General features: G+C 34.3%; 1 protein-coding gene across 1 annotated transcript in view; it reads left to right on the forward strand.

Moving 5' to 3' along the window:
• LOC118200447 (protein tolkin-like) overlaps positions 1-27,218 on the forward strand; it is a 584,765-nt gene that overhangs the window by 295,579 nt on the left and 261,968 nt on the right. Inside the window, exons 5-6 of the mRNA XM_085819846.1 lie at positions 938-1,055; positions 16,184-16,362. Of these exons, the coding sequence (XP_085675972.1) occupies positions 938-1,055; positions 16,184-16,362 (297 nt within the window). The remainder of the gene's footprint in view (positions 1-937; positions 1,056-16,183; positions 16,363-27,218) is intronic.

The raw sequence follows: 27,218 nt of genomic DNA on the forward strand, positions 1-27,218 counted from the left end.
CTTGGAAAGTTTACGAATATGCTTTGAAGTGACAGATATTTTGGAGCTGGCTAATCTGCTTTGATCGCCGTAAATGACACAGCATTTAAACTTGTAAATATGCTTTAGCTTGAAAACGAAAATGCTTACGAAGACATTTTACTCTTTCAAATGTATTTCAACTTTACGATTGTATTGTGATTTTGCAATTCTTTTTAGCTTCCTAATGTGTCTTGATCGCTATAATCGGGCCAACGTTAGCATTTGTTACGATAGACTGAAAATTTGTTGTAATCTTCCAAATTTATTTAAGCTTACGAATGTGTTTCGATTTTACTAAAATTGTTTAGCTTGCTAATGTATTTTGATAAACGAAATGACATCACGTTTGGCTTGCAAGTATGGTTTAGCTTGCAAATGTGTTTTAATTGTGCAAATATGCTTAAGTCTGCAGATATTTTTATCTGGCACATATTTTAGCTTGAAAATGTGTTTCGAATGTTGTAAACGGAATGACGTTTTACATCTATCAAAATACCTTTGCAAGCTAAAACAAAAAGAATTCCCGTTTAAAAAATTTCCAGTTTGGTGAGAAATATAAGGTTTTTTATTTATCGAAGAAAACAAGGGACTCTGATATATAAATAAGTATTAATAATAAATTTTAATTATAAGTATTAATGTCTATAATTTGTATTATGATGCATGTGGAGAGAAATACGTTTTTGTTATTTACAAATAAGAGTTACATTGGAAAAAAATACTTTCAAATTATTTATTGTGGATTAATGTTTACGCTAGCAGAACATATCAAACAGATGTGAGTTTCATCGATCTTATCTCTCAGTAAGATGGTAACAGAAGAGTTTTATATTCGTTGTCTGTATTCCTTACTATTTCTGTGATCGTTTTCCGAGCACATGGATGAGTTCTAAGTGTGTTTTTCTCTCCTCTGCAGGTGATCATCGAGCTCTCTTCAAGCAAGCTATGCGCCACTGGGAAAACTATACTTGTGTCCAATTCGTGGAAAAGGAAGAACACCCTAATTATATTGTTTTCACGGAAAGGCCCTGCGGGTGAGTCTTAATCCTTTTTTTTTTTTTTGCGTTTTTATTGCTTTTCGTTGCTTTCTGATTCTCCTTAGAGACAATGAGTCTTCTTTCCGCAGACTCGCTGAAGATAAAACACTTACATTTAGCCACACAGTCTGTACTGTATATGTAATTCTAATTGTACTGTAAGTATATGTGAAAGATGTATGAATAATTTTTATTTTCAGTGCACCTAAAACATCTGGAAACTTATCCTTAAAATTAATGGTTACAATGAAGAAAAAATACAGAGTTACAAAAGTAACTTCGACAGAATAAGAATAGAATGTTAAAATAGTACTATGAACACACCTGACTATGAATATGAATAACTGTGATGTCATTTTTATTTACATTTCATGATATAGTAATAATATTCGTATGAAATAGGCTGGAAGATTTATTGTAAAATTAATTATTGAAAAAGTTTAATTAAAAACCAATTTGGCAGCTGTTCTTTAAAGTGGATGCATTGAAATTATTTTTGTTTTCGATTCCTTTTTAGCATCGGTTAATGGTGGGAGCTGAGTTAGGTTTAATTCTGATTGTAAAATAGGAATAGTTACATTTTGAAGAATTTGTTTTTAACTATAAAAGTCTGTAAAACAAATAATCATGGTAATAATGAATTGGCATTTATGTGGGCAAACTGTGGATCGGAACTTGAGTTCTACGGTTTTCTAGAAAATATTACAGTAAGATTGTTATAGGGGTAAACAAAGTGTCCAACTTTCCCATTCGATTAATGACTTTTAAGTTTGTAACTTCATGTTTTTTTTAAACTTTTTAATTATTGTCCCAACAACTTCGACCTCTGAACGATTTGATAGATCTCAAAAACTTCTCTTGTTGTTGTTGCTAACCTCACTTGCCTGACCTAATCAAAACAAGCCCGCGAAATATATCGTGTCAGTGAGTACAAGATTATATTTGTAGTTGGCATGGACCTTGAGAATCGCATAGGTTACAATACAACCTTTGCCAGTTCCGCATAGTTTTGAATAGTCGCATCCCGAAGGACTGTTCCAAGCGTTGTACCTGTTATAGCTCCTCGGCCTAAAATAGTTACTATGAAAAATAAAAGTATACTGTCATTTTAATGAGTCCAGGCGCAGTTTTATAAAAGTATTTAATGTTTTTAAATAGCTTTGAACTAAATGCATTTTATTTAAATTAATCAAGTTAAAAAAATGTTTAAATTAAATAAAAATTTTAATTAGAAGTTAAAAATAAAATAATATGAAATATTGCGTTTATTGCTTTTAAAAATGTCTTAGCTTGTTACCAATAACACACAGGTTAAATACAAAAAAATATCATACGTTTTCCGAGTGGAAACGCACTTGCTTATGGAAGATTTATTTTAGGCAGTAGCAATATGTTATTTTTAAATCACTGAGTTTTCTTATTAAATTTGAAACACAAGCTTTTCCGAACGCGGCAATATATTGCTTTTAAATCATTAAGTCGGTTAATAAAAAAGTCCTTAAATTCGTATAAAATGTTAAATAACGAATTTCTAAATTCAAAATGTGTGAAACGAATTTTTAAATTCAAAATTTGTCCTTCAATGTTCGCATGTTTGTATAGAAGTCTATATCTGTGCAAATTTTATTGGGAAAGTACGGGTAGACTACTATATCTGTTCCAAATTTCACCGCAAAAATAAGGCAATTTCAGGAACTGCCGTATTTGTACACTTCCAGAAACTTTCATACACACAGATGTAATTTGCGCACGTACTAACATAACTACTTTCCCACCAGCGGTTCAGCGATAAAATTGCTGAACACTGAAAGCTCGATCCGGGATTCAAGTTCCCGACGAAAGGGCTGGCTGCATGAGCGTCGTTTTCATGGCTTTCTTTATGTGTAACGTGTATACGAATCAGTTTGTCGTAGAAAATTCTCCACGAAGGCATCCCTCCTCTTAAGCAGAGAGCTCTCGAGTATTTTGACATAATGAAATAAACCAAACCAAGCCGCATCCCTACTTTCATCTTCTTCATTATTTAATAGATATTAGTTTTAGAATTGCCACAGAGCTTATAGAAATAATTTTGTAGCAATTTGAAAAACTTTCTAAATTTAAACAATTATCACAATCAGTTTAAGTTTAATTTAGTACACCAGAATGCTTTCTTTGGGTCACAGTAAAATCGATTTGTAACTGAGCTGGCGATTGTGATTCCCTTATCGAATTAGCATACAATAATTATAATTCATTTTACTTTTGTTGTGCATGTAATCATCGTGCATATATATAAGTACTCATTTTATAAGTGAAGATATTAAACCTGTGCATGAATATTGATCTTGTATGCGGATGCTGTCGCGATAATCATGTCTAGATGAATCCACTAGCTAAATTAGCGAATCCTTACATAATATCGATATTCCAATAATTGTGTTATTAAAAGTATAGGAAAGGCATTTTAAGATGACTGCTTATAGTTAATAGCCATATCTTGTTTCGATATTGATTCATGCTGCATTAATTAATATATAAAGAGATATTAAAGGTACCTTTCAATTTTATATGAAACTGCTGTAAAATCAATTTCTGGATAGGAAAGAGTGCTCATTGCTACTGTTATATCAAAGGACATGAAAACTATATTAACTTTCACAGATAAAAATATGTCGATTAATAGGAATATAAAGTAAAACATTTTATGCCAATAATATAAGTTATATAGAAGTTTAAATGAGAATCATTTAGGGAAACAAATTTATGAAGAGTCTCACAATAATTTGTAATGAATGAAATATAAGTAGATGACATTAATGGATTGTTTCTGGACGCGAAATTTCTTTAGAATTATAAATAAAAACCACCACATATTTCTAACTAGGATATAAACTCAGGTGATGCAGGTAAATGAATAAAAAATTGAGTATCATATAATAGGGCTTTCAATATTGGTAAAAGCAGAGCAGTTTCGTAACAGTAGAGGCATTTGATATGCAGATGCACTTCTGATGGTTTCAGGTATATATGTACTAAGACTACCCTGGATGTTTTCCATCATATTTGGCTTAGGTTAAGTTAAGATTTTTGATGCGGCAAAGCACGCAAGAGCTATCTTCCTAAGGGAAAGATGTCTTCCCGTAGGAACACATACACAGATGAAGAAGAAAAAGGGGGTTCTTGGAGAACCTTTTAAAAGGAACTGGTTCGTATTCGACCTTGAGATAAACCATAGAAACCAACATGTAGATAGACCATAAACCTGGAGTCGAACAAACATAATTCAGTTCTCTTAATTACTCGATTACTTGTCGGGCCATTATAGCTGGAACAGAGGTGGGAAAAATCATTCTATTAAGAATGAAGAAGCCAAGACCTTCACCAAAGACATCTGCAACCCTTTCCTTTTCGGTCACAATGTTTTGTGAATCTGATCTACAGGGTGGTGTACGAAATGTTCTGAATCTAAAGCTGAATGGCAGAACTAGTAGTACAACACGCCGAACAAGGGAAAAAGATCTATCAACTGTTTCCGAAAACAGGCACTGCACCCAGTTCAATAACAAGAGAAATAACGTGGTTTATAGCGAGGTGTTTATCACGTACTTTTAAGCTACATCAGATCAGTGTGCATGTGAAGAAAGAGACAGCCGTGAAAACAACTTATTTAAATGTTCCCTCAGAGTTGAACATCATCTCAGAACTCAGAAAGTGGAATAAATCCTTTTATAAGATAAGCTATCAAGAGCAAATATATCCGAAAAGAAATAATAAAAATAATGAACTTCTTGTCCAAAAGAGGCACTGAGTTATGCAACACAGTATAAAACACAGCAACGCCTGACCAGACCCTTTGTGGGCCGTGTGAATTGTGGTTATCTGTGTGTAGTACAGTGTAGTTGTAATTAGTGCTGCAGGACATTGTCCACTTTGCCTATGGTTAAACAATGAGTATCTGCCACATGTCATCATAGCCATATCCTTTGGTTTGTTTTTTTCATATTTATTTATCATAAAAATGTCAATGTATACATATAAGTTATTTCTTCCGCATTCTTAGCATGCCTTCGTAGTGTAGTGGCCAGCACGCTGGGCGCGTATTCCAGAGGTTCCGTGGTTCGATTCCCGGTGATGGCGTTGTTCATTTTTCATCTTCCTGCTTCAGAAATTACGTAATGTCTCTACAGTGGCGCCCGAACTAAAAGGGTGGTGGATGATGATTTTCCACACCAGGATTTGGCAATTGGGTCCTCTAAAAACCCCTATCGCCTTTTAAAAGGAGTATATAAAGTATTTCTCTCGCCTTCGTATTATAGCAGTCAGCACGCTGTTCGCGCGCGTATTCCAGACGTCCTTGGTTCGATTACCGGGGAGGGCGTTGCTCATTTTTCATCTTCCTGCTTCAAAAATTACGTAATGTCTCTACAGTGGCGCCCGAACTAAAAGGGGAGTGGATGATGATTCTTCACACCCAGGATTTAGCAATTGGGTTGCCCCTAGTCGCCCTTTAAAAGGGAAGTATATAAGGTATTTCTCCCGCCTTCGTAGAGTAGTGCTCAGCACGCTGGACGCGTATTCCCGGCGAGGGCGTTGCTCATTTTTTCCTTTCCTGCTTCCAAAAAAAAAAAAATCCTAATGTCTCTACATGCATAGTTAATTAACTGTCTCAGCAGGGGAAGTAAGTTTAGAGCAGAATGTGTTCAATGTTTTCTCCATTTTGTTTCACAATAGACTGCAAGCGAATCTTTGCATTTGGATTAATATCCAAGATATAACGGGTGGTGCTGTCTGTCAGTGTCAGAACATTGAGGATACCGATGTAACATTTCAAATAGCATTCACCTCACGCAGGAAATTAAGAACAACATTAACTATGTTGTAGTGCGGTCCATACTGCATGATTGAGTAAAGGAAGACCTGCTGCCATTTTTACTGTGTGGACACACTTGATGGTGCTGTCAATTCTTCTTCAACATAGAGCCAGTGGCTTCCACCTGCTGACACATTCTGTGAATGATGTGTGTGCAACCAAGAAACGAAGCGTTTGGTGGTATATTTGTGGTACCAAATCTTTGTTCCCTTGTGTCTTCAACAAACTCTTCGTTTCTTTAAAACCACTCACAGCTTTCATCTTTCTTCACTCAACCAGCCGATCCACAGTCTCGCATGCTATTGCTTCGATGCCGATACTGACTTTTCCTGATATCTATCAGATTTTCTGAGAACAAATTCACTCTAATACATGTTTCTAACACTCACAGTGTATACGTTTTAAACTTTTATGAGGTAAGTGAATGGTATAATACATCCTATAGCTTATGTTCTTATCAGGAGGATTAATAATAATATTCCTACTATGGCAAATGAAAACATTCCGGCAAGAAGTTGCAGCTAAATCTGTGACATGGATAAATAAAATTTGCAATGTTACACAATGTTGGTCGGTCGACTGCTTATCTGCCTACTTACAAGAATGCGCATCATGAATCCTAGCAATGTAACTCCTTTTTTTCTCAGCTGCTAACCAACTATGTGGAGGATCCAAAGAAGCCCTATTTGGGTATTTTTGTTAAGGAGCTTGGTCTTAACACTAGACAGCATAAGAAGTCAATAGACTAAGAACTCGGATCCTTATCAATATTCATTATAACAGAGATATTCCATTGTACAAACGCAGAAAACATGCAAATTAACTGCAAAGACATACTAGTTATTGTCTAACGTTATTGCAGCGTTTTGGCAGGTTACAGAAGATGAGGACGTACTACTTTGCTACGATAGCCAGACGGGTATAATCCCCAGCCTAGTACTCTATGAATCGTGTTACTTGCATGAATTATTTTACATTGTTGCCAGTTTATGGCGGAAAATGCCCCACTGCGAAGGGCAGCCTCAACAACTGGCAGGTAGCAAATCGACGACCAGTGCCGTCTGGGTGACGTGTCCCAGGCGGTACGTCTTTCTCTCCAAGGTGGGAGGCGGAGGTTGAACCTCTGTGCCTAGTTCTAAGGGGTGAAGGAACCTGTAGTGCGATTTAGTCTCGCGGAGCAAGGAAGCCAATATCTTACTTACTTACTTACGGCGGAGATGTGTCATACTTGTTATACAAATATTATAGTGGCTGTAGTTTCGTATCTATTGATGTAAAGAAGTGCACAAGACCAGATGCGTTTAGATTTTGGCCATACTGAGAGAGAATGCTCATGTTCTCGATTATTCTGACTTTGAGAGCTTTTTCTGCTAATATATTACCTACAATTATTTTGCTGATTTGTATCGGGCAGGAGTATATAATGCCTTGATGTAAAGGAGCATGCGGTTAAATAATGCTCTGGCTTTTCTGAGTTTTATGACATGCACAGGCTGATGTTAACCTTGCACAAATATTCTGGGATTAGTCCGTGAGCTGTTATGCAATGCATTATCTGCGGTGTGAATAAATTTCATTTCCATTCTACAAGTAAGACATCACCATGTAAATGCATTAAACGGCGTAAACACTTTCTTGTGACAGAGGTGTGTTTGAACATCAGTACATAGTATGAAGATTATAGACCGGCGGCTTCTGAATAACTGACTGAATGTTTCAACATAGCTTAGCAAAAGTACCAGTTTTAACTAAGGCTTTACGCTATGAAGCATACCGGTATGCATATTTCACAAGTGCACATCAGCGTAGCCACTGAGGGAGGAGTTTCGGAAATGGACCAATGAGCTGCTATTGCTCTTGTGATGCTAAATCTTCGTGCATGTGAGCATATATTGTTTACGTTTTAATTTGCATTTGTTTCGCAGTTATAAATATATGGCGTAATAGTAGAAAATCTCGTAGTGCTTTCGTTTTCTGAGTTTAATTAATCGCGATTTTTATCACTTTCGCAATTTTTATCACGCATTAATATTTGGATTGATGTTCACTGCATATTATGTGGGTTAAGAGAATTCAAGTGTATATTTTTTTAATTGAGCTGAGAATGACTGAAAGGGTTCCAATGAATCTAGTGTTTTCTTATTTCAGTGCTTGCATTCTTTTGAGTTTTAAAGGGTAAGATTCAGAATACATATAATCTGATTATATCCATTGCTAACATTAAAATTATATGTAAATAAATTGAATATAGTCGTTGTGAGTAAGATAAATTCACTCTGTTTGATGAGTATTATTTCTTGTGTAGATACATTTAAGAACCAGTTATTAAATGAGAAATTTAACACACTAAATGTATATGAATGCAAATGAGTAAAGTTCACTTTGAATAAAGTTCTGCATTGCTTATTATTATAGAACATCTTTTTCATATAGACTGCAATAAAAAGTGCTGACTTCTATTTACATATATAACTGGTGTAAGTATTTTTCTCATACGCATAGTTTTATGTAAAAGTTGCATTTGGGCTCAGATCTTGTATATCACATATTTCTTTCTTCATCTTATTTACCACTTAAGTAATATTTCACATCGATATTTTTTGCGAAGTATCCAACATGTGTTTGTATTTATTTCAACCATGTAGTGAAATCTTCATAATTGCCTATATTTGAACTAACTTCGCAATGAAAAGTTTCAGAAGCAATCGACGATGCTTTAATTGTTTTGTACAGAAAATTGCGTGGCAGAAAATTTTCAACCATCTTGCTTAATCTTAAAGCACGCGAAAGGTCATGTGACATGACAGAAATATCACAGGATGCTCATTGGTCCATCCTAGAAGCCACTCCCTCGGTGGCTACACAGATGTGCACTTGTGAAATATGCTACCGGTATCGTGTTTAGGTTCCCTTGCTCAAGTCTGTTATCATGGCTATCAATACATATGACCGCTTTCAATAGTATAAAGATTGTTAGCAGTTGAGTGTATAATAATGGACGACGCCAGTCCCCTTAAGTCGGCGAATCAGCGTTTTGACGTGTCTTTATTGCAAATAAGCACATGTAGTTCCTAGATGCGTTAAAGGGTTTCTTTCCAACTGTATAACGCTTTCGATTCTGTAAAGGTTCTCTTTCGAACTGGATGGTTTATTACGTTGTCAATATTATTTTGCTCGTAATTAATAAATCACATTTTAACAAAGTAATGCTCGCAAACTCCTCCATTAACACAGAAAATATGGCAATCAAGTACTGGGTATCCCAAACGAAAATACACCCAAACTCAACCGAGCCGTGAGTTTATGATCGTTTGGGAACATTTCAAAGTGTCTCGCAAATTAATGACCTTTTGTAAATTAATATTATATAATCTATATTATTTTAAAGAAATATATCCGACGGCAAAAAATGCGTTTTCTTAAATACTTCCCAGGACGTAAAGTTCTTAAAATATACATATACTTTTAGATATATAAACGCATTTCTTCACTGGATATGCGAAAATTTTCGGACCCATGTTGGCTGTGGTAATTATATACCTCATAGTTTTATAAGGTATTTTCTTCTTCCTTACTGCATGCTTTCGTGATGTAATTGTAGCACACTCGCCGCGTATTCGAGAGACCCAGTGATCGAGTCCCGGCGAGGTCACTGCACAATTTTCACATATTCTGCTTTACAAAATAACCTGATTTCTCTACAGTGGCGCCCGAACTATGGTTGATGAAGATTCTTCACCACCTGGATTTGGCGACTGGCTCCACTAATCCCCAGTCTCAGTTTAAAAAGGAGAGTGTGTAAGATATTTTCTCCCTCCATTCTGCATGCCTTCGTGGTGTAACGGTAGCACACTCAGCGCAAACTCAAGAGGTCGACAGTTAGAGTCCCGAAGAGAGCATTTTACAATTTTCACATATGCTGCTTTAAAAATAACTTGATTTATCTACACCTTTATATACCTCATAATGTTTTTCAAATATGTAATGTTTTTAAATACTTCCTAATAATTCAAGATTTTATCTTATCCATGTAATAAAAATTATATACCTTCTCGAGAATTTACTAAATATTTATATTATATCCACAAAATGTGAGAAACATTACGTTGCTTGGAAATTAAAAAATTGAGCATAGGTAGGTTATTGATTATTATTCTGAACATCAGCATTATCTTAAATGAATAGTCTTGATTAGGGTAATTTATCTTAATCAGCACTTTGACGGCAGAAAAGATAAGATTTTCCTTTTATCCTGACGGACAGATTGTTAAGCGTAAAAAAATTGGTTAATTACCAACACTGAAGAGCATCATTTATATTTCAGCGCACAAAATCTTTTGACAGGAAACAGAAATTGCATCAAAAGATAAATTCATATTTCTATCAGTAAAAAGTGCTTTTAAATTGCTTAGAACATTTTAAAGATATAAACGTTCCTTTGTTAAATCGTAATTAGCAAATAATTATGTTACTTAGAATTATAAAAGCAAACGCTTAAAATCAAATTTGAAGGAGGGACTGTATGACGGCTTTTTCCGTTAAGAAACTTTTAAGCATCAACTAATAAAATGCAAAATTCTGCAGTGCTTGTGCAGGATAAAAATACTCTATAAATTACATTTCATTACCCTTTGCATTTTTGGCAGCGTGAATGGCCATAACAAATATTGTTCAAACACATTAAATTTAGTTTCGTTGAATTTTAATGTTCACGAAATAATCATATAATTCCAGTTATTTTTTATTTAAATAATTACACAAATCAGTGTGTAGAGTCATTAGGTTAATTGGAAGCAGAAAAGAGGAAAAATATGCAACCGCTTCGCCGGGAATCGAACCACGGACCTCTGGAATACCGGCCCAACGTGCTACCGTTACACCACGAAGACACGCTAGGGAAGGGGGAGAAATACCTTATAAGTGTACTGCATTGCAAAGTTTTTTTAAATATTTTTATTAAACTTATGCGTTTTCGAGAAGCGGAAAAATGCTTCATTTTTTCTTCAAGACTGCCGCTCTAGGCTCCTGTAATGACGATAGGCGGTATCGTCGTTACCGGAGCCTGATTGGTAGCACCAAAATAGTAATGTGCGTTCAACTACTACGGAAAGCTTCGCGTATCTATGTGTGCCACCCATTTGTATAGTGGCTGATGATGCTGTGGGCCATATTATTGACCTGGAGTCGAATCCCCAAGAAAGCATAAATGTTTGTAAATGTATACTAAATGTGCAGCAAGGGAGCATTAGGACTATACCTGTACAAGCTATGGTGAAATTCTGATATTCCGTCCTGTGCCTATATGTATGTGTCTTCCCGTTTTCAGGAGTGTAATATCAGTTTGCTCCTATAATGCAGCATGACCAAGTGAGTTTTAATTAAAGAATCTAAGTAACAGATAGATCTAAGTAAGAGAGAGATTTGGCAACATAATTTACCCTTCATTACACTACTTCGTTATTGATTGCCTTAAACATTAATTTTTTGCTATCAGCTAGTGATAGCTCTAAATAGTCCTTTTCCGTTGAAAATTTAATTAATACTATGGAATAGTTAGCCAGGTTGTTAGGCTTTTAGTTTAAATTTTCACTTGTAAACGCAAAATGTGCCTTTACTCATGTCCATCACTGTATATCTTCCCTTCTCAAGAGTGTAGTTATTTATTGTGATAATTATTTTTTTCCTCGAAGTGTTTTTGTGAAGGGTAAAAAGGTGATTAAAATTCTTTCGACACTCTAGAAAGTTATTCTACTTTCCAAGTTAAGTCAAACTCAGTTTATAAATGATATATAGTTCAGCCGTTATTCAGAAAGGGAAAAAAAACTTTTTTCGCACCATAACTAATCAGAGGAGATACAGAGTTTCCATTTCGTGGAATTAGATTCGATTGCTGAATCTGAATGAACAACGATAACTAATGAATGAATCTGGAATGCTTTAATGACTTTCATTCGCTCTGTAGATAATTTTTAATGAAGAAAAATTAATTTCTCAGTCGAAAAGTCACATATTCTTAAAATCAAGAATGGTTAAACTTTAACTGCCTAATTGTAAGCTGCAAAACTTGAAAGCCGTGCTAATAATAAAAACCATACCGTTATCCCAGATAAATGCGTATTCATGTCAAATTTCAGTACAAAGCTGCATTAATTAGTGTTTTGGTAACGTGGACTGTTTTCTCAAGCGTAAGTGTATTGTCACTGCATGTAGGTGTTGCAGTCTACATACTATTATGAAATGCGGCCTTATAGACAAGTCAGTTAATTATTAATATAAACTAATGCAATTTTTGACATGTTTTTATATAGCTGCCTTGGTTGATGATGCAACATGAAGGAAGGCTTGAAATTCCACTTGACAGGTTTCTAAAGAAGGTATATTCTGCAACGAAATGGCTTTTATTTCAGTATTAGCTCTGTCTTCATATAAAATACATCTTTCACAATTTCCTGCCACGGGAAACAAATTAAGCGCTGTTATATTAACAAGATAGCAGTAAGCCAATTCTTTAAAAAAAAAAAAAAAAAAAAAGGAAAATTTCTATTTGATGCTTTGCTTTCCTGTATAGCCGGTAGAATAGCAAAGAAACAGGTTTTACAGGCGAACAAGATGGGCACTACGAAACAGAGCAATACAATTTACTTTTTACAAGCATATTTACTTTTACTTAATTATATGTTTACCCAGCCTTCAGGTTCAGTGCATTATGAAAATGTTCAGTAAATACATATGTAAACAGCATAAGTATATGATTTCCAATACTCATGATCAAATAATACATATGAAAGAAGAAAGTCTCAGTCAACACAAAAAGCGTTAAGCCATCGATTAATCGTGGATGTCGGATAATAGAAAACTATCGATTACCAATTGTTAAAACAGAAGGGCTGAGCATCAATAAATGTGTGCGTATGTATGTACGTTTGTGATAAACTTTATGCAATTAAATTATAAATATAAATGCTGCACATTGAAATCATATGTAATTAAATTTATACTTCTACTACAATAAAAATATGATACAGGGAATTATAATTCCCCTCCGGTACGCTGCACAAGTACGTCATGACGGAAAAGAAATACAACGTGCATAATGGAATAATAAACGCTCACATTCACAATAATACATGTTCCGTAGTGTTTGAAAAATTAGTTGGTAGGGTTTTATGTTTTACAGTTAATCATTTGCTTTATTATTTTGCCTGTACTGTTACTTCTACTACCACTGGCTGTTAGTTAGTGGCCAAGATGCAAGTTAGTAATGTATGTAATAACAAAGTTCTTGAAATAAGAGTTCTTTTGGCAGCGATCGTAGACCGTCTTTATACAATTCTGGCTCAATTAACGGATATGCCTGAATCGGCTTTAGCCTTTGCTAATCGTGTTCGCTCACGTTTGTTAAGGGCCTGATGCCAAACCTATCAGCGTTATTTGTTTTGTGAATATTGTTATATCTTTTGTTATTACACGAGCTGTGTAAATTTGTTAGACAAAAATAGTAATGTAATATGCGAGTGTACTGAAACCCCTCCTGGCATATAATATTCGGTCTCATGGTCGCAGCACACCTAACCCAAACAAGCAAAAATACAATTAAAAGATTAAGACAAAAGGTTAAAACAGAAATATAGTCAAAACTATTAAACCACAATTCCCAACTTAAGTCTTGTCCCTAGTTGGTGTTACGTTACTGAAAGATTTAGGAGGGGACTATAATTCGCCTACCGTCTTTACGGAGCCAGACCAGAATTAAACATTTCAGATAGTTAGACTTCACACAAATTTGTAAACAATCATTATTGAATAAACCAAAATATGAATAGCAACAACTTCTAGTACAAATTAGAATTTCATGATACATGGGATAAAGCTTAAAATCTGATAATTACAGCTTGAATAACAGAGATCTTGTACTGTAGTGTATAAAGTATAAGGTGTATTTTTGGTTAGAAATTATTTATACTTGTTTATTTTCTTGCTATTTGTTCCATCGGTCTTAAGCAGAAGGGACATCAGCTTGATTTAAAATAACGAGGGAATATGTAGTTTAAGAAAAGTGTTGCGGTAACCTCCCATTAATGAGTGTTAAGAGGTTATCACATCTAAGCAACGATTCCTGCTAGACGGGACTTTTCTAAGAAATGAGATTCTAGTAGCACTAGTTTGAGAGGCTGTGGAAAGGTAAGAGGGGGTACTAAACTCTCGGACCAGTCCCCTCGGGGTGCTCGCCATCAAAATTGAACGTGGAACTGAGCAAAGTCGTACTGTCACCTGTTTGGTGCTCAAGGCTCTTGCCAACGACAGGCTCACGCTTGCACTCCTTGCCACGATGAATTTCGGGGGCTTGTTCTGATGTTACTGTCAGACAAGTGAGAAAAGTCACAACAAAAACAATAACAGATCTTAACACTGGCCTTAAAAATATTAAATAATTAATATTAATTATTCCATCAGTTTATTTGTGAGAGAATTGCCTTTGATTATTGTGCAGGCAAGCCTCCACATTATTCAGCGTCAGGTGTGCTAACCGCAAACGCTCAAGGACAACACGAAAAAGATTGCAACAACCGGTTTCTCGCTCTTCTGCTGCTGGCGTTCGAGGGTGTAGGACGGGCTTCGGTCTGTCCTCTCCCTGGCCGATGCGATGTGCCATTTTCCTGCTCTCTTTGCTGTTCCTTCGATGCTGTCTGCTCTACATGAAAATCCTTTTTAGTGAGATTTTTACATGAAGATTCAAGAAAATAATTACTCCTGTTTCCTGTAAATCGTTGCAGAAAATAATTTTTGTTCAGCTTCTTCCTCCTTTCGAGAACTCTTCGCGCGCACGTGTTTGCGAGATCTGATATTTCCTGATTTAAAGAAAAAAAGTAGAAGTACCATGATTAATCAAGTACGCTTAATGACTGCCATCAAAATTTGATTGCTTCTTTTTCACCAAGACTTTGTTTAGAGCTGATGCAGAAAGATTGACTTTATTCTGAGTGCAACTTTAATTCTGGTGATGTGCATCACTCGTGCTTGATATTCAAATTTATTCGTCTGTCTAGTTGATAATTTATTTATATTAATGCTTATTTCAATATCAAAGATGAAGAATAAAATGTAATTGATTTGGTAATATACAGTTGTCGTACTTTGGGGTAAGTACTTGGTTTCGTATTTCCTTCTATATCATACATTTTGATCCGCACGTTCGTATGTATTTATGGGTTATTGCTACACAACGCGATTTACTAAGTAAGTAATTCATTTGATTTACATTTGTTGATCCTTTAATTCAAAAAACGCCATGTGACTATTTTTGGTGCTCAAGTAACTCTAATTCACTACACTTAATTCTATTTCATTTTTACATTTAGTGCCGCAACACACCATATATTATAACAATTATTTCTGTAAATTCATTGTAAATTATTTTGATCCTTCGTAAATAAGAAATTTTTTTCCATTACTGTTTACTTTTCTGTATTGTGTTTCATACTGCAACCCCGTGGTATTGTTTGTGTTATCAATCAAAAAAGCCGATTTTTTTAATGAAGATTTGTTGTATTAGTAATTTACAACATGAGCCATCTTTGTAGCTAGGAGAAGAATTCGTATGCGAATTCGCGCCACTTGTTCGTCAACATTTGCTCCGTTATATTGACAAATCATGAGTTATTCTGGCCTTGAAAGTATCATTATCAAGGCCTGGTATGGCAAACACTCGATCTTTGATACAACCTCTATCCAGTTCACCAATGATGTCAACGATCACACTCTCAGTACTCACTCACAGAATACCTGCAATTCTGGAACATCACCAGTATTACCATTTCCTTTAAAACCTTTCCCACAATCCCCATTTGGATGATTACGTCTGTACAAATTTCTAAACTGCCGTTGATGGGCGACTTGGTTTAAAACCTCTCACACAATACCTGATGCTCTTAACATTTGGATGATTGCGTCTGTACAAACTTCTAAACCGCCGTTGATGGGCGGCTTGATTTCAAGATACTACAAACAGGCTCAGCTTTTCGTTCCTTCGAACTCATTTCACCACTAACTATAATTTTCTTATAATTACTGTAGTATCATTTATTGCAGGATAAAAAACTATAATAATAGAACTGCGTAATGATTCAAATTCCATGAGTATATCTTCAGTGATTATTTTATGTAAAATATTTGCAATCAGGTATAGAACTTATTCTCATCCTATTATATTGGTTACTCTGTATTGGAATTGTTTGCAAATCAATTTTCTAATTCTCGATTTTTCTCTTTGCAGGTGTTGTTCTTTCGTGGGAAAGCGCGGCAACGGCCCGCAGGCCATCTCCATAGGCAAAAACTGCGATAAGTTCGGCATTGTGGTGCACGAGCTTGGCCACGTAGTCGGCTTCTGGCACGAACACACCAGACCGGACCGGGACAAACACGTGCAAATCATCAACAAGAACATTATGACCGGTGAGGTGCCTATTTTCTCTTCCTATCCATTTCAGACACTTTTGTCTCCTTCTAATTTAAAAGGATATTACACTTTCTGAGACAAAATTCTCGTCTGGTTTGGTTGACCAGCAAGTCGTCCTAAGATCTTAACTTCGTAGTCCTAAGGAACGTAAGCATTGTCTGTTGGAGTTTGGCATTGTTAAGACGAGCAACGCAATGTTTCTCCTGCGCAAGAGTTTCCGGTTTGAGTCCCGCCGAGGGTATTGCTCATTTTTCACTTCTCCAGTATCAAAAAACCCTAATGACTCTACATTCATTTAAAGCATTTTCTCCTCCCTCCCTGAGTGCCTTCGCGGAATAATTGGAGGCACGTCCGGCTACGAAATGGAAGGTCAGGCGATCGAATCTCAGCAAGGACGAAGCTGATTTTTAAGATTTTCTGCCTTCGAAAATTTCCAAGACTGTGTTACAGGTGGTGTCCGCCGATAACATCGCGGACGAAAACGTCGCGGAGAAAACAACGCAAGGCGAAAAGTCGCGCTACAAAACATCGTGGGTGAAAACATCGCAAAGAGACAACATCGCAGTTCTAAAACATCGCGGTACAAAATATCGTCGTCGAAAATAAAGCGGTTCAAAAACTTCGCAGTTTAAAAACATCGTCGTTGAAAATATCGTGGTAAAAAATAAAGCATCTACAAATCATCGCATGACGATAACATCGCAGACATACTTTTTTCAGGTTTTAATAATTGTAAATGGATATTCCCATAATGATTTGTGAGCGCAAGATGTAAAGAAGGATAACTTTTACTTTCACACTTTTTTATTAACTAATAAATTTTTGCTGAAAAAGTAAGAAGGAAACTTAAGCATAGAAAATTAAATGCAACTTATAGATTATACTTTTCATGAAAAATTACCATTAAAAGCTTTATAAAAATGATTTATTAATGACCTTTGTTAGTGAACTATGTCGGTTTAAAATTCTATTAAGTGCTATAAGTTGCATTAAATTTCTATGCTGAAGTTTCCTTATTTTCTCAGCAACAATTTATTGATTAATAAAAAATATGAAAGTAAAAATTATCCTTCTTTCCATCTTGCCCTCACAAATCATTACGGGAATATCCATTTACAATTATTAAAACCTGAAAAAAGTATGTCTGCGATGTTATCGTCATGCGATGATTTGTAGAGACTTTATTTTTTACCACGATATTTTCGACGACGATGTTTTTAAACTGCGAAGTTTTTGAACCGCTTTATTTTCGACGACGATGTTTTGTACCGCGATATTTTAGAACTGCGATGTTTTCTCTTTGCGATGTTTCCTCCTACGATGTTTTGTAGCACGACGTTTTCGCCTTGCGTTGTTTTCTCCGCGACGTTTTCGTCTGCGATGTTTTTGCCGCGATGTTTTCGGCTGTAACCGTTACAGGTGATATTCAAACAAAAATGTAATTACGATATTTCGTCACTATTTAAATTTGGCAACTGTATCCCTTCCTTCATAGCTGCCTTTTAAGCGAAGAAGAATGCAAGGAATTTTCATTTTCCTTACCTCGTGCTTTCGGGGTTTAATATCAAAAAGTCTCGAATCCGGGTGAATGCCTCGCTTATTTTGCGAGTAAATGCGGTAACTTTTTAAGCCATTTTCTGTATTGAAATACGCTGTTGTAAAATGTTTGCATATAAATGTAATAACTATTTGTTTCGCTTAATACTGTATTTATTCACATATTTGTCCCTTTTATTCACACAATTTAGCAATTTAAAATTGATAGCGGAGATTAATATTGTATATACCGTGTAAAAGTATCTCTAATTACACTTGACATAGAGGCAATATTTATAGACTGCCTGAGGAAATCTAATCCTATTTAAACTGGAATCCAGGGATACAACAAAGTAATAAAAACTATTGTAAAATGAACTCAAACATTTATTTAGATTTCGATTTGAAGTTACCAAAATTAAAAAGTTAACAAACTTAACATCGGCTTCTTGTCACTTAATAATGCTTCAGTATTCCATTTATATACAAACCAGATATCAACCTACGGACTACGGCACTCGCTGCTATGGAAGCGAGTCTTCTAAGACATCTGAAAGCAAAGTCAAAAGGCAAAAATCGTTAATTGTCTACACATCACAAGCGCAGGTAGAATTTGAAAGTTACAGTGCTCTTGGTTGTAAGTTATTAACACTCTCATTGAATTTAGGACAGATTTTCATCCAGTATTTAACTAATTTAATTTGGATTTCTGGTGGAGTTGGCAAAAAGTAAAAGTACAGGAAAGATTTAATATAATTAAATGATAATTAAACCTTATAACCATTCCTGGCGAGAACGCTTATATTAAGATCATATCATATGATTAGATATTCTGATATTTTATCGTTCTTTAGTCCAAAGATATTATTAGTTTTAATAAAATTATTTTCATTACGCACAGTACTTACCTATCTCTGCATGCGTTCTGCGTTATTAGCATAAATCCGAATTATCTACATTATATTCTTAAGCTGTTAGGGGAAAAGTATATTAATAAGTGTGGTATTTGTTACGTGTACATAAAATAATTAGCAAATGTGTAAAATTTACCTCTGTGTGAATGTACTGTTTGGGCGGGCAGGCAGTCTCACCGTATTTAATTGCTAAATGTTGGTATAAACTTAATGAGTTTGCAATTCCAATATAGGTGTGATATTGCTAATCTCTTTACTTTTATTTACGTATTTATGTTTCATTTACTTACATATTTTATTTATTTAGGTATTATGTATTTATATATTTAATTTCTTAAATTTTATTATATAATTCTCAAAATTCTGATACTTTATTTGACTTCATATATAATAACATTGTATTTATCTTATTCTAAATTTTTAACTTTTATTTATTGTATTTATGTTTATTATTTATTGTATTATTTATATATTTATTTCTTGATATTTAATTTTTATTATGTAATTATCAAAATTTTAAAATTAAAATTTTATTTTACATAAGAACACAGTTGGTAGATGATTCCATCAGTTGAGCGTAAAAGCTGAGTGTCTTAAAGGCGGTGCAGCTGCTCATCTGATGGTAAATAAATAAATAAATAAATCTCTTTACTTTAATAAAGAAATTAAATGCTTAAGATTTCTTTAAGATGTTTTTGTAGCAATGAAAATGCATACGAGCAGCAGAAAGCTGAGACTAATACTCGAATTCGCATAAGAAACGGTTCCCTGTTTATTGAAAAGATCTAGCTTTTACTCATTCTACATACGGCGGAGCTAGTCCGCAAAGCTTTACTCTTTACTTTTACTCATTCTACATACGGCGGAGCTAGTCCGCAAAGCTTTACTCTTTACTTTTACTCATTCTACATACGGCGGAGCTAGTCCGCAAAGCTTTACTCTTTACTTTTACTCATTCTACATACGGCGGAGCTAGTCCGCAAAGCTTTACTCTTTACTTTTACTCATTCTACATACGGCGGAGCTAGTCCGCAAAGCTTTACTCTTTACTTTTACTCATTCTACATACGGCGGAGCTAGTCCGCAAAGCTTTACTCTTTACTTTTACTCATTCTACATACGGCGGAGCTAGTCCGCAAAGCTTTACTCTTTACTTTTACTCATTCTACATACGGCGGAGCTAGTCCGCAAAGCTTTACTCTTTACTTTTACTCATTCTACATACGGCGGAGCTAGTCCGCAAAGCTTTACTCTTTACTTTTACTCATTCTACATACGGCGGAGCTAGTCCGCAAAGCTTTACTCTTTACTTTTACTCATTCTACATACGGCGGAGCTAGTCCGCAAAGCTTTACTCTTTACTTTTACTCATTCTACATACGGCGGAGCTAGTCCGCAAAGCTTTACTCTTTACTTTTACTCATTCTACATACGGCGGAGCTAGTCCGCAAAGCTTTACTCTTTACTTTTACTCATTCTACATACGGCGGAGCTAGTCCGCAAAGCTTTACTCTTTACTTTTACTCATTCTACATACGGCGGAGCTAGTCCGCAAAGCTTTACTCTTTACTTTTACTCATTCTACATACGGCGGAGCTAGTCCGCAAAGCTTTACTCTTTACTTTTACTCATTCTACATACGGCGGAGCTAGTCCGCAAAGCTTTACTCTTTACTTTTACTCATTCTACATACGGCGGAGCTAGTCCGCAAAGCTTTACTCTTTACTTTTACTCATTCTACATACGGCGGAGCTAGTCCGCAAAGCTTTACTCTTTACTTTTACTCATTCTACATACGGCGGAGCTAGTCCGCAAAGCTTTACTCTTTACTCATCCTGCTTACGTGAAACTCGTACGAGCAGAGTTGTATCGCTGTAATATGTTCCTTCACTTCCATTGCATATTTCTGTTACGTTACAGTTTTTAGATCATGTTTACAAGATTAGGGGCCATGAAAAATAATGATATGAACAGTTAGAGTTAATATTAACCTCATCTATACAGTGGTTTGCATTTTCGTCGAGAACGGATAAGAGAAACTGGAATTTATTCTTCTACATTTTTATTAATTGAATTAATTAATTAAATATTTAAGTAATTATGATTTACATAAATTACTGAATTTTTCAAGAGTAATTTTTTGCAATATATACGCATTTATACAGTATTTAATTTACATAAATAATTTTGGTCTACGTAATAGTTATGTTCATAAATTATTCAAACCAACCACCGGGTTATACTTCCTGACACAGAGCAGTCTTTGTTTGCTCAGATTTTTTAAAATTTCTCTGGGCTATTAAAATCAAATAAACATTATTGGTTATTTTTACTTCGGGGATATAAGGCATTAATTTCCACAAACAACAACAAAAAAATGGAAAATTAATGGTATTTTGATGGAGGAGTTGCCAAACAAACATAAAAGGAAAATTCTCAGTGTAAATGTCATAAAAAATATTAGCCTGTTATGTTTCCGCTTTGATGTTTTCTATTACGTAAACGCATGGGATCAAACAAAAGTGATTTAAGTTTTAAATTCTAAGCACTGAAAAAAAATGAATTCGTGTTCATTTTTCTGGATATCAAATAGAAAAAAAGACCTTAATCTGGGTGGATAATATCCTTTCATTATCTCTTCCAACCGTCATCGAAAAATACTCAACCCCCCCCCTCTTCTATTAAAATCGATATCGGTAATGGCCCTTTAACAATGCTAAGACAGAGTTCATCATTCATTGCGAAAAGTAAAACTAGACTCCATTTTTGGCCATGCTGCTTTACATTGCGGGACCTTTTTAAAGCTAAAATCCGAGTAACGTTTCTTAGTTTCGTGTTCAATTCATTTCATTATACTTTACTGAATGTATTTAAATACGTGAATGGTATTCTCATATACGCTCTAATTAAAGCCATGTCTGCAACTGAGTAATGCATGGGACATATAATTAATTTCAAGTCATCTTTGCATTCAACAAGTTGGTTTGGTTTGGTTTGGTTTTATTAGATTACGGCAAAGCACTCGAGGGCTATCTGCCTTAAGGGAGGGATGCCTTCGTGGAGGACTTTCTAAGGGAAACTGGCTCGTATACACGTTACACATGGGGAAAACCACGAAAACGCCCATGCAGCCAGCCCGTTCGCTCAACAAGTTGGAAAGAAAATTGTTTGTTTTTCTTTTACCTCATAAATATTAAAGTTCTCCCAAAATTACTTTTCCTAATTTGCTTAGATAAATAAAACTCGCTTTAATATTTCCTTCTTAATAATACGTTTTTAGCCAGAAATAAATAAAAAAAAACTAACTGCTTTAAAAAGAAGAAGGAGAAGAAAAAGGTGGGTGAAGATGACAAAAAAATCGTTAGATTTTCAAAACTGCGACTCATTAGATTCAACAAGTTGAAAAGAAACCAGTTTACTTTTTCTTAGCTTCATAAGCATTCGTATTTTTTTTTCTATTTTCCTTAAATAAATAAAAAAATGCCATTCATTTTTTTTTGTTATTAATAAGATTTTAGTTAGATATTTAATGATGAGCATTTCTTTAAGTTTAACAAAAAAAAAAGGAAGGAAATAAAAAGGGAAGATTAAAAAAAGGCAGGTCCAGAACAGAGACAAAATTTCTACTCATTCGGAAAAGCGGAATTTGAAGTCATGCATTAATTGATAAATTTTGGCGAACGTCAAAACCTTCACGAAATTCTAATTAACAACAGAACGCCTTCGAGATAATTTTAGAGGTAACAACAGTACATTTTAGATTAATTTTAAAAGAACTAATTAATAATAATTTAAAATGGAATTAATAATAAAGATTTACTTTTGCAAGACGACAGTAATAAAACTTCGGATAAACCTTTAGAAGATTTGTTTAAAAGCGTATTTGTAGCGTTCAAGCAGAAGGCTACAGTCTTTATTTCTTAAATATTCCAGTAAAAAATTGAAGTAGATAATTTTATTAAAACAGTTTTAACACTTGGAGTAGGTACGCTTTGTAAATATAAAATTTAACTTCTGGTACAGGGGGATTTAGCTCAGCAAGTACAATATTTTGAGAGGAATAAGTTGCATAAAGAGAAGTTAGTTTCTTTTAGCAATGCAGGGTCGACAACGTTGTATTTTCGCTTTCGTCATCACTCACATACGGCATTTAAGACATGAGTAAATCGGACTCAGTGATGAAGGATTGGTGGGCAGTGGCTTTTCAGATGGCCAGGCTTAACATACCTTGATTACTCTTTCTGAGTTACATCAAAGGACTCATATATAAAACATCTCTGTGCAGGGTCTTATGAGGAAACTAGAAAGCCCGGCGGCCATACGAAATGACTGCTGCTCTAGATATTATAAATTGTAATTAAAATAATTTGTGCAAAGGTGTCTGCTAATTCAGAATTACCCAGGGCAGGCGGCGAGGACGCCCCTTTGCATACTGCCCCACGGGGTTTCCCCCCATCTACTTGCTTAATTGCTTAAAGTAGAGTGCAACCACTGGTGGTACATTTTTAAGAGCCACCGCTAGCTCAATAAATAAAGGTTATTTATAGATCTTTCCATCATTTTTAAGCTCGCCTTGCAGAGGACCATCAATTATTTTTTTAATTTTACGTCCGTTCTTTCACGAACTCTTGAACAGGCAACATAAAGCTGACCGCGTCCAAATGCAGGCTCAGGTAAAAAATTGTCAACACGCTTAAGCGTTTGGCCCTGAGACTTATTGATGGTCATAGCAAAGGCAAGTTTTACAAGAAATTGTCTACGTCTCAATTGAAACGGCAACCGTGTGCCGTGGCAACTTCACCCCATTGGCTAGTACAGTTACGCAATCAACCAATAAACAACCGGCGACAAACAGACACTTAAGCCGCATATAATAAAAATATTTATTTATTTCATTTTATTTGTTTTTCATCGTTTCCTGTTTTCTGCCGGTTGCATATTTCCGAATTCTATTATATATAGATGTTAAATTTATTTATGAAATGTTAAATGCACGTTTTCTTGTATTTTTAATTTTCCCGGCTTAGCTTTCTCATAGTATTCGTCACGCGCTGCACTGCACGGAGAATAAAACAATTTACAATTACGCAAGCAACCAATAAACTATCGGTGACAAACTCTCAAGCCTTATATCATCATATATATAAGATGATGAGGACTTAGATGCATGCAAAACTGTATAACTGTTTCGGTAGTTCAGGACAAGCCAGGACTTTCCCTGTTTGTACACGATTCCATACGCTAGTAATGTCAAATCTGTGTTACATTCCGTTTCCTCACGTGCTGCTGTTTCATTTCTGGTCCTTCTCCTACACTAACACAAGATAATATCCTCAAACCTGCATTTCTATGATTCCGGTTTATACTTGTGCAGTTTATCTCTCTCAGAAATATGCGCACGAGACGTTCAATCATTCTATACAGTATGGAGGAGCAAAAATGTTTAAAACAATTTAGACCAAATTAGCTTTCTTAAAATCGAATTTTTAATTTCCGTTTTAAGGACATAAATTAAACATTGCTGATTCCAAAAATATATAACATGTTAAGTTTTTAAGTACCAAACTCTAGTACATTAAGGTTAATGACAGAAATTAACAAAGCCTCGCTCCGTTTTTAACAAGACAGAATTTTCTTTTAAATAATTTATACTGAGGCTTATCAATATGTTTTCTTATTAATATGTTCCATTTACGTCAACATTTCCTTTCAGAACCACATCTCTTGCAACAAAAGTAGTTTACACAGATCTGAGTTCGAAGAAACATTTACCCATTAAGGTCGAAACTTCTAAAAATAGATCTATTGGTATAAAAATGTTGAAAACTGGAGAGGTGGATACAATTTTATGCTTTAACGAAGGCTTTTTTATCGAATTGAAAAGCTGAAAATTTCAAGAAATGAAGATTGATATAGACACATAGTAATACGAATAAGGAGCTTTAAAAAATTGGCAAAATTAATTCTTTAACAACGATATACAAAACGACTCGGGATGAAGAAATTTTTAAAAGACGAAATAAAAGAAATCGTAAATCTGAGGAGCACTTATCACAACACGATTATGGTGCAAGGAAGTTAAAATATTTAAAAATTGCAAGTTGGTAGAACAATTTTCTAAGTTTTCCAAGAGTTTCCTCTAAATGAACGTTTTCAACATTTAGAAACACTATAATATTCTATTCATCAAAGAACTTTTAAGTTTTGTTTTGTGTTACGAAGATGTTGCATTTTTTATGTTTTCACATTTTTTTTTTTTTTTTTTTGCATTCAAAACTTTTATGCTGTACATTTGTAATAAAATTAAACATATTTAAATTTCTGATCATATTTATAAATATCAATTCAAAGTGGAGAAGAAAAATTTGTATGTGTACCTACATGTAATCTTACATATATGAAATCTATTTTTTCAAAAATATTTTAAGATTTTCTTCCGAAAAATGTAATATTGAGGACAAATATTAAATTTGAACTTTAGCATAATAATATATAATTCCTATAAATAAAATATTTTAACTATTGAATGAGTTTTACTAGGAAAATAGGAAGGTTATTCGTAATAGAAATTTTCACAGTTGGCCCTATATAAACCATTTTATTCTCCTTAAATAGTAAAGTGTCCGTTGTGTTTGTTAAGTTAAATCCAAAATTATTCATACTTTTACATTCAGATTTCTTGGAGATAAAAGGAACGATTTGAATTTTTTTTCTGGACGTATCGTGGAACTGGTCGCTTAAATGTAGGCAAAACCTAATAAAGAATTGTTTATTTTGGCGACCTGTATTTCAGTATTGGATCAACTAGTATTCACGCTGAACTAACTGTAACTTCACAAAATGGTTAATTACATATATTTCCACGAATTTTACTTCTAAGTGTATGGAATGTTTTATATTTAATTCTCCTACATAATGGCAACATTTTACTGCTTAGCTGCTTTGTTATTCACAAAAAAAGTTACATTTTGCATTTAAAATACTTTTGCACCTCGCAGAGCTGAAATAGCCCAGAGCCTTAAATATCTTTGTCTTCCATTGAGATATTCTATAACCCAATTGGTTGTTTAGAATTATTATTAAATGAAGAAAAGGTACCATTCCCAAACTTTCTTATATACCGCCTCCAAAAATATTCAAAATCATAACAAAATTATTCTTTTGCAGCGAAATTGCTTCCAAAACCTTATGGTATTTTCTTCTGTCTAGGGCTAAATTAATAATTATCAGGTAAATGAAATTGTTAGAATGTTACAAATTAAATCAGACTTTCCCTTTCACTCTGCAAGATAATTCTAAACGTTTATATTTTACATCAATTAAAGAAAAACAAAAGTTTCTATTCGATGTTATATCGGGTTGGCAAGAGAGCAATTTCAGTTTGTAGAGCGAAATGAAACTCCATTCTTTCTATATAGTATGTTAAACCATTTTGTAATCTATAGCACAGTTAAATAACGTTTCGATTCAATTATGGCTTTAATTTTGTTCAATTATGGCTTTAATTAATATCTGTCACCTTCAAGTTTCGGTCAACTTCTAACGGAAGATATCCAGAATGAAATTTTTTAAACTAAAATTCTGACATGCATTCTTTAAGCGGTAAACACTGTACTTCACACAGTCTTTGGGAGCCTTAGCCACTTTCTTGCTTTTATCAAAATAAAAAAGGCAAAATATGTCAGAAATGTGTAACTTTGCACCCCATGTTAAAACTGACCGTAAACTAACATCTGTGAACAAAAATAGAGGGAATTTGTTCCTCTAGAAATCTAAAAGCTTCAGCTGCTGAAATTCGGAAGGAAAAAATATATGATTGCTAGAATAATAGCAAAACGAGCATAAAGCTGAGCATTTAGCTTTGGAGCATTTAGCTTTGGATAAACTAAAATTACTTTCTTACAAATCCAATAAATGAAAGATAATTCTAAAATATATCGCCGTAATACATATTTATGTATAAGTTAATGCCACTTCACGTTACAGAATGAAATGCAAGTTAATTATTAAAAAAATGTTCGCAAATTAAAACTTCTAAACAGATTCCCTAATTTTTGTTGTAATACAATATTCTACGACTTTAATTTTATATGACTTATGCGAAACAGTGATATAATTTTCCCGTATGAATTAACTAAAATGCTTCTTAATTATAATGATTCGTTCAATTCTAATACACAAATGCTTGAATATGTAAGATTAATTTAACTCGTGTAAAATTACGAAATCATTTGTGGGATATATTAATATGCTTCTTAATTAGAATAATCTTTTGAATTGATATCGCTAAATGCTTGAAATTTACTGTACATAAAAATATAAAAAGTAAAAAAAAATCTAAAAGCTTTCGGATTTTATATTACGCCCAACGCGGCATTTTGTTTTAACTTTTTGTGTTACCT

Source organism: Stegodyphus dumicola, chromosome 7 (assembly GCF_044657685.1).
Source record: "Stegodyphus dumicola isolate Sdum_Otavi_A_Nest chromosome 7, ASM4465768v1".
NCBI lineage: Eukaryota > Metazoa > Arthropoda > Arachnida > Araneae > Eresidae > Stegodyphus > Stegodyphus dumicola.